The sequence below is a fragment of the Pithys albifrons genome, chromosome 18, assembly GCF_047495875.1.
Source record: "Pithys albifrons albifrons isolate INPA30051 chromosome 18, PitAlb_v1, whole genome shotgun sequence".
Taxonomy (NCBI): domain Eukaryota; kingdom Metazoa; phylum Chordata; class Aves; order Passeriformes; family Thamnophilidae; genus Pithys; species Pithys albifrons.
In genome coordinates this window covers 2,428,527-2,436,912 of record NC_092475.1, presented here as the reverse complement: position 1 = coordinate 2,436,912, position 8,386 = coordinate 2,428,527, and the positions used below count along the sequence as shown (strand labels likewise).

The window sequence follows — 8,386 nt, the reverse complement described above, 5'->3', positions numbered from 1 at the left end:
CAGGGTCCCTGTCCTGCCCCATCAAATCAAAGGGTCCTGCCTGCACCCTGCTACACCCTGCAGTTCCAGGGTGCCCAGAACGAGGAGGGCTCTCTCTCACCCACACTGGCAATGCAGCCCCTCCAGCTCCTTCCTGTCCAGCTCCCAGAGCAGGGTGGTGGGGAGGGTGGGCAAGGATCCCTGAGCACCCTCTGTCCTCCCCTCCCTGAATCCCCTGCCCTAGCTGGATGTTTGAACCCCACTCGCAACACCCCCAGAGGAGCGCGCCCCCCTATTCCCCCCAAGGTACATGAGTGGGTGTCCCACTCATCAGCAGCACCCCATTGCTCATCCCTGGCCACAGACCTGTCCGGGCCGGGGTGGTGACCAAGGCTCCGGTGAGACGAGGATCAGCAGCGCCGGCGTGGCCGTGAGCAGCATCTGGCTCTGCTCAGCACACACAGCCCACTGCTGCCATCTCGTGTCCTCCACAGCCGGGCTGGCCCCACTCGGGGCTGGGGCAGCATCTCCCCGGCTGGAGAGGCACAGAGGAAGCAGGCAGGGGCGCACTGTGGGCCCTCCCAGAGGGGGGAATGGCCTTCCAGGAAAGCAGCTCCTGTCCTCCATCTCCCACGCACCAACAAAAGCCCATGGGCCAGAGATGGAGGCACAGAGGGCAGAGACAGGATGCCACAGTGCCCACCACTGCTGCAAACTCCTGCCTGGACATGGATAGCCCCCTGGAGCCTGCACCCCACCAGCTTCATCCACAGTACAAGAGCCCCTGGATCACCCAATAAAGCATCCGAAGTGCTCCCAGGGAGGGAGAGGTTTTATTTCTGGCTTCCCAGAGGCTGTTTGCCACCAACAGGGCAGTGGGGACCATGGACAGGGTGCTGGAAGAGCACGGTGACAAGGGAGGATGCTCCTCAGCTCACCAAACCCCCACATTCCACTATTCCTTCCCTGCTGGGGCACCTGCAGGACTGAGCAGTCGAGGTTCCTCCATGGTGGTCCCTCCAAAGGCTGAGCCTTGGCCTCAAACCCCAGCACCTGCCCAGGATTTTGCTGTATATCCAGGGACACCAGCACTTCCAGGTTTCCTCAGGTGCCCAGTGATGCAGCACCCTGAGCTTCCCTGCCCACTGCAGGTGCCCAGTTGGTCTGCATGTCCCAGCAGTGCCACAGGGGCACTCTCCATTGCCCAGCCACCTGCACATCCTTGAGGATGCACTGTGGTCCCACTTCCAGCAGAGCCCTCAGAGCCATGGCCCCACATGTCCTCTTTGTGCCCCAAAATGCAACCGTTGTCCCCAAGAGTGCAGCAAGTGCTGCAGGCCCAGGAGCACTGCAGAATCCACACCTCACCTTCTGTTTTCAGTGCTTTCCCTCCTTCCCAGTGTTTCTGGTGTTCCAGGTTCCTGCCACAGCCATCCCACTGCAAACCAACCTGCCAGCTCCAACCATGGGCAGTGCAGCTGATCCCTGGGCACCACTTGGAACAGGAGGATGAATTCAGCTTGGGCATCTGCCAGCAGAAACTCCACTGCCCTCAGGGCTGAGTTTGTCCCAGGTTCCAAAACAAGCCACTGGCAGCGCCGATGCTGGGGCAGAACGTCCCTCTGGTGTGTGGCAAACGTGTCCCTACGAGTCCCGGGGTGCCTGGCGGGGTGCGTGCAGGGCATGGAGCTTCTCCCAGCAGGTCGCCAACCTCTCTGCCCTCCTCCCGATCTCCCGCAGCTGTTTCCTCCTGCGGCCGCGTCCCCCGCGCCGGGGCTGTGCCGGGATGCTGCGCAACGGCGCCTGCGGTCGTTGTGCCGAGGGAGGGAGCAGAAATCCCACCCCAATACACAGAGGTTAGTCAGAGTACAAAAGCCACCACATGTGGGGTCTGCATGGGCAGAACTGCAGGCTGAGGTGGCCAAACTGCCCGTGGCCATGGCAAGGACATGGTCTCAGGTCCCCAGGAGTCCCAGGGTGGCTGTCCCCACCTGAGCCAGCAGCGTTCACCCCACAGCACATCCACGGACACAAAGTGAGGTTTCCAGAGGAGCAACAGCTCCATCCCATACCTGCAGATGCCAGTCAGGACTGTCCCCAGCCAATGTCCCCAGCAGTGCCAGGGCCAGGCAGATCTGGGAGCCAGGAGCTGGCACCTCATTGCCCTGGGGTTTCCCTGCTGGTTAATGAGTTGCTGGCACTGCCATAGGGATCCTCCTGAATGGGATTTCCCCGGAAAAGCCCCAGGGATGCCTGGGAAACCCAGACCAGCCTTTGGGGAGAAATCCCAGTTCTTGCCTATGAGCACCCAGGAACAAGATCAGGACTGAGCAAGGTAAACGTTCCCTCAGGATGAGGTCTTGTGTTCCCATCAGCCATGGCATCATGGCACAGGTGGAAAAGCCCTCTTGAGAACTGGTGGTAAAACCCCAGCAGCCTGTCCCATACTGCCACAGCTGGAATTCCTTCCCTGGGCAAGTCTAAAGCTCACCAGGATGATGTGCCATCAGCATCCCCCAGCTTTCAGGATGCTGCAGGCAGAGCCTGGAGCCTCCTCACAGGCAGCCATGAGAGCACACAACGGGACAGGCTCTGCCCACAGCCCTGAGGAACTGGGAGCCCCTGGAGTGGCTGGGAAGGAGAGGGTTCTCACCTTGCTGATTTTCCTGCAGTTCTCCCGGAGCACAAACTCGGTGTTCCTGGCCACCTTCCAGACCGCCAGCTCCTCGTGGCCGTGCAGGGTGCCAGCCCCCACCTCTCGCAGGGACATGCTGATGTTGTAGATGGACAGCAGGATCTTCTGGTCCTGGAGAGAAGAGAGGCACGCGGCCCCGGGCGGGAAGGGGGCTCCGTGGCTCCCTGGGGGCTCAGCCCACACGGTGCCCCAGCCCCGGGTCCCTCAGTGCTCACCTTGTCCGAACGACAAGCTGACCCAGCCCTCCTACTCCCATACACCGACCCACTCAGGTTTTTCTGGAGAAACAAATCAAGAATATCCAGCACCTTGAAGGATTAGTGCCTCCCATTTGAGGCAAGAATCCATTAAAACACAATGCCAGCAAAGCAGCCAGCTCCATATTAAGCTTCCAAGCGCATCCCTCCCCACGTCCCTCAGCAGGGCTGTATCCAGTTCAGCAGCATTCCCAGAGTTAGGGCTGGGGCCCCAGGCACATGCCCGTTTTGGCTCACCAGGTGCTGGATCTCATGGAAGATGACGGCACGATACTGCTGGAGGATTTTGGTGATGCTGCACCTCCTGCCTCTGCTCAGCACAGCCATGAGCAGGAGCAGCAGAACAGCACAGGAGAGTGCCCGGGGGAAAATCTGCCAGGGAAGGGCTCAGAGTCAGCCAGGGATGAAGGGATGCTCCAGGCTCTGCCTTCAGTCCCTGGTCACAAGACCCATCAGATCTGTCCCTGAAAATGCAGGGTATGCTGGAGGAGCCTCGACTGCCTCCCCTCCCAGAGAACATCCTCCCAGACAAGCCATCCCCACTTGGAGCAAAGCCCTTGGGAAACTGCTCCACCTTCAGCCCAGCCTCGCAGCACTGCCTATGGCACACACAGCTCTCCCTGGTCCCAGGAGCTGGGTTCTTGGCACAGTGCTGTGCCAGGGACCTGTGTCAGTCTATGGGACTCATCCCTGAGCTCTGTGCCCCAACAGGGTTTCAGCAGGTCCCCAGCTTGTGGCATTTAAAGTCCAGAACCTCAAGCACCAAAAGCCAAGAGGAGCAGAGAGGGGCATATCCTGTTCTTCAGAAAGGAACTGGAGGCAGGAACTGTCTGGTCCCCACCAGCAACATTCATACCTTGACCCCAAAGGATTCAAACAGCCTGGGAAGGATGTTCCTGCACCTCTGCTGCATGGATGGGATTAATAAAACATTTTCCCAGCTCCCACACAGCTCTCACTCATCCCAGACTCAGGTGAGAGGCCCTTCAGGTCAGACAGAAGCAGCACAAGCACCTGCCCTCACCAGCACATCCTGGCAGCTGCTGAGCCTCCTGGCTCCACACCTTCCCTACAGCCCCAGCTGAGCGGGGAACCCCAAGTGCGACACCTGAGCTGGCGGAGGGGCACAGGGAGGGGTGGGTGGACCCTCCAAGAGATGAGTCCCCAAGGCTTTGAAGAAAAGCCAGCACAAGCTCAAGTGACCAAGGCAGGGGATATTTGAGCAGCCCCTCAGCAGGGGTGAGGATGGGGAGCCCAAAACCTCTGCCAAAAAAGAAGCCTGACAACTCACCACGTCTCTGCATCACTGAGTGATGGCACAACACTGGGGCCCCATCATGGAATTTCTATCATTTCACATTTTCAGAAAAAGCCCCCCCCCCCAAACACAACCTTCTCCAAACCCCCCTCCCCCCCACCTCTGTGGGTGTCAAGTCTGGGCAGGCAGAAAGGAGCTCAGCTCTTTCCAAACACGCAACCAAAGCCAAAGCACTGCAGCCAAAGCACGAGTGAGGAGCAAGGGGCTGCCTCTCTGCCTGCAGTCAGCACCTGCTGCCCCACAGCACAGCTCGAGGGGTCACTGCCCTCCCAACCACCTCTGGCTCTCAGCTTCATCTGCTCCAAGAAGCCAGAAGGAAGAAAACCCCTCACTGAATTCCAAGCCTAGGCAGCCTCCATCCATCCTGTCCGTTGGTAGGAACCTGGAGTGTGTGTAAAACCTGCATCTGCTCTGTGCTCCCCACAAGATGCTGGAGTGGATCTGCCTCCAAAAGGGTGAGGAACCTTTTTCCCACCCTCTCAAAGCTCAGTAAGGAGTGATTGGAGCACAAGACAAGGCAAAATCCAACACAGTGCAAGTCTGGGAACCCACGGACACAGCTGTCACCTCAGAGCACAAGTGTGTGTGAGGGAATAAGCAAATCCACATGTAACCAGTACAAATCCCACTGGGCTCTTCAGCTTCCCTAAATTACCACATGCCTTCCAGGAGAGCCATGCTGGGCTCCATCCGGGGACTGGGAAAGGCAGGGAAGAGCCTCCTTGTGCTGCTGGCTTTGCTCCCTACAAACCTACTAAGAGATCTTGCCCCAGAGGTGATTCAGCAGAGAGCCGAGGGTATAACCCCCAGGGACACCAAAGGAGAGTGCTGCTTCCATGAGGACACCCTGTCCAAAGTCTAAGGGTTGTCCTCCAGAAGCCTCCTCCACCGGGAAGACAAGGCCATGCAATTTTACCATTAAACTGGGAATGACTTCCCTGAAGCAGCTCTTATTAAGCAACTGACCCAATTCCAGGAGAAAGCACACCATTCCCAGCACTCCCATGCAGCCAGGCCTGGCACTGGGCTCACGCTGCAGCATGGGAGGAAGTGCAGTCAGAGCAGCCCTCAGAGCAGCCGGGGCAGGAGCTCAGAGGGGTCTGCAGGTATTTCCCACCCACAACGGGGAGCAGGGAAACAGCAGTGACAAGTGAGGGATGCAGGGAGAGACCAAGCTGGCAAATCCTGCTCCTGGCTTCCCACCCTTCAGGGTGGAGGCAGATAAATTCAGCAGCTGATTTAGAATTATTACTTCTCCCTCTGCCCCCCATTCCACAGCAACAAGTTACAGGCAGGTGGTAAATCCTTTCCTAGGGGAGATCAGCAGGGAAGGAGCAGCCTGGGGGAGTGTGGGTGCAGAACAAGCACAGCTAATCTCTTCCTCACCCTAATCCTCCAGCAAACACGAGGAGATAAGGGAAATCACCATTATTGATAGAGCAGCTCCTGGTGGCATTCCTGCCAGTCCCAGACAGCAGGGCAGCGAGAGGCAATGCCTGCAGCCAGCCCGGGAATGCCACTGGGGTCCCCACATCGTTCCAGCCAGATGTACCCTGTCCCTGCTACCCTCCTACCCAAAGGGACCTTGGTACCATCCAGAGCCCCAGCACCTGCCACAGCTCAGGACAGGGACAGACCCTCTGTTGCCCACCTCAGGACCAGCCACATCCAAGCCCCATCCCAGACAGGCACAAGATGCATCCCAGACAGGTACAAGCCCCATCCCAAGGCATAGCAGCCAGTCCCAGCTGGGCGAGCCTTCCCAGCCAGATCAGAAGAGCCCCTTTCCCACCGACTCCCAGCTCAATCTCATTGCGACCTCCTCAGATGAATCCAAGCCCCTTCTTGACTCAGGCCAGCCCCGTTCCAACTGCTCTAAACCCTTTCCCAGCTGGTCTGGCCCAATCCAGACCAGCCTCTCTCTCGGTCGGTCCAAGCCCCATCCCAGGAGAACCAGCCACCTCCCGACAGGTCCCACCCCGGCCGAGCCCACCCCAACCCGGCGGTGCGCGGGGCTCCGATCCAGCGGTGGTGTCTCGGGAAGGGTGTCCCGGGGAGGAGGACGGAGGTCGCAGGGAGGAGCGGGGGGTCCCGGCGCACTCACCATGGAGCCCCGGGGAGCCCGGTCCGGCCCCGCGTCCCGCTCCGCCGGGGCCCGCGGTTTGAACTTGGCTCCACGGTGGGAGGGGACGGGACACGGCGGCCGCACCGCCGCCAGCCCAGCCCCGGCCCCCGCGGGGGCGGCATCGCCCAGGCCCCCCCGGGCACCCGCACAGAGCAGCGGGTCATGCCCCGGCTCGGGGCCGAAGCTGCTCCCGGGGGGCAGCGGGGTCAGAGCCGGCACCCCCCGGGGGTTCCACCCCACGCGTGTCCCTACACCGGGCAGGGCTGGGGCTGCGTGTTTTCCCGCAAACCACCACGGTTTCGATTTCTGTTGGCGTTGGGGGGATCGTTTCACCCTGGAGTCACAGTCGGCAGCGGGTGAACATGCACAACTGAACCCACCTACAGCAGAACTGACGGGCCAGGGCGATCCCCCTGAAATAACAGATGTGGACAGTGTCCCCTGTGCTTCCAAGCCAAAGCCCTCTCCCCTTTCCCTGCTGTGTTTTGCGTCTCACCCCCAGTCCAGGCACAGAAACGGCCCTGACACAATTTCAACTGATTTGGGGAAAAAGTGAACCACCATTAGCAAAGCTGCTCTGAGGTGTGGAACGTGGCTGTTTGATTAAGAGAGAGAACAAATGGTGAACTGCTCAGCTTGCCAGGAATGTTCCTCCCTGAGAAGCAGGACCCACAGCACACAGCAGCATTCCGCCAGGACAGGACCCATATAACTTCTTTATTGAGCTCTATATAATAGCTAAAATTCATTGATGCCATAATCCACTTAAAAACCACCGAGACATCTACAAACATTGAAAGGCTCTGAGATTGATGATCTTGATTATGTTTATCTAAAAAACATAATCCCAAAGCTAAGGAAGGTAACCCAAGGGGAAGGGAAGCTGCAGGCACAAGGAGCAGGTGGCCAAAGGAGCCTGGTGTTGCCAGGATGTGGCACAGGGTCCAGCACAGGGCCCCTTGCTTGGGGTTTCCACATCTGTGTGTGTGTGCACAGCACCAGGGAACCATCACTTCTCCTACCACCCACAAGGAGCAACTCCCAAGTCACAGAATCCCAGACTAGTCTGGGTACTAAACAACCCTAAAGTTAATCTCTGCTGTGGGCAGGGATACCTTCCACAAGACCAGGTTGCTACTTCTTGTGCATTTTCTCAATCACAGGGCTCCTAGGTAGCCTTTCCCACCAAATCCTTACAGGATGTGGTGCTCCCACCTAAGCAAGGGGAAGGGGAAGCATGTGGATCCCATCAGAGGGTGCCTGGCTCAAGAGAGATGCTCTGAACACAAGTCAGGCAAGAAAAGCCACATCACTGCATTCCCACTGCCCTACCCCAACTCTATATCCACGAACCAACAGTACCTGCTGGGCAGAGGGATTTATGCAACACAGGTATAGCAATCAGAATGCTGTATTCCCTTCCCAGAGAAGCAGGATACAGCCCCTGTGTGAGAAACACAAGGGGCTGAAGGACAGCACACATTGAAAACTAATTTTAAACTTGTTTTTATCCTGCTGTTTCTGCCTGTCTTGAATCCTTGTCCAGCCATGTTACCTTCCCATGTCTACTCTCTTCTTCTCACATCATCTCTATTCCCATTCCCAAACTCTCCTCCACTCTCTATGAACTCAGTCACCAGGAGGATGCCAGTGATGGCACAAAATCCCTGAACAAGAGTCTCTCCAACTCCCACTGCCTCTCACTTACCTTTGGGGAACTACAATTCCACAGGACATCCGTGATCTACACCCTTTCACCAGCTATTCCAAAGAAAGCACAAGAGTTTCCGTTATGCACCCAAAGAAAAACAGGCTTTTGCTTCCAGACCAACTGTTTCTGCTCTGGTGTTAAGAGATGGGCATCTCCGTTTTGGCAAAGGGCTGTAGCCCAGCCTGGTGCAGCCACCACTGGCAGACACCTTCCCAGAGTGGTGGGAGCCTGATAAGTCCAAAGGTTCTGCTATCAGACCCACTCTTGCCAGTCAGAGTCAAAGGGCGAGACCACACTCAAA

General features: G+C 58.0%; 1 protein-coding gene across 1 annotated transcript; it reads right to left on the bottom strand.

Moving 5' to 3' along the window:
- Positions 1-806: 806 nt before the first annotated feature.
- Positions 807-3,298, bottom strand: C18H20orf204 (chromosome 18 C20orf204 homolog). The gene is made up of 4 exons (XM_071572907.1): positions 3,169-3,298; positions 2,890-2,952; positions 2,633-2,785; positions 807-1,782 (listed from the first exon to the last, which is right to left on the bottom strand). The coding sequence occupies exons 1-4, from the start codon at positions 3,256-3,258 to the stop codon at positions 1,624-1,626; spliced, it is 465 nt and encodes a 154-aa protein (XP_071429008.1). The 5' UTR covers positions 3,259-3,298; the 3' UTR covers positions 807-1,623.
- Positions 3,299-8,386: the final 5,088 nt, after the last annotated feature.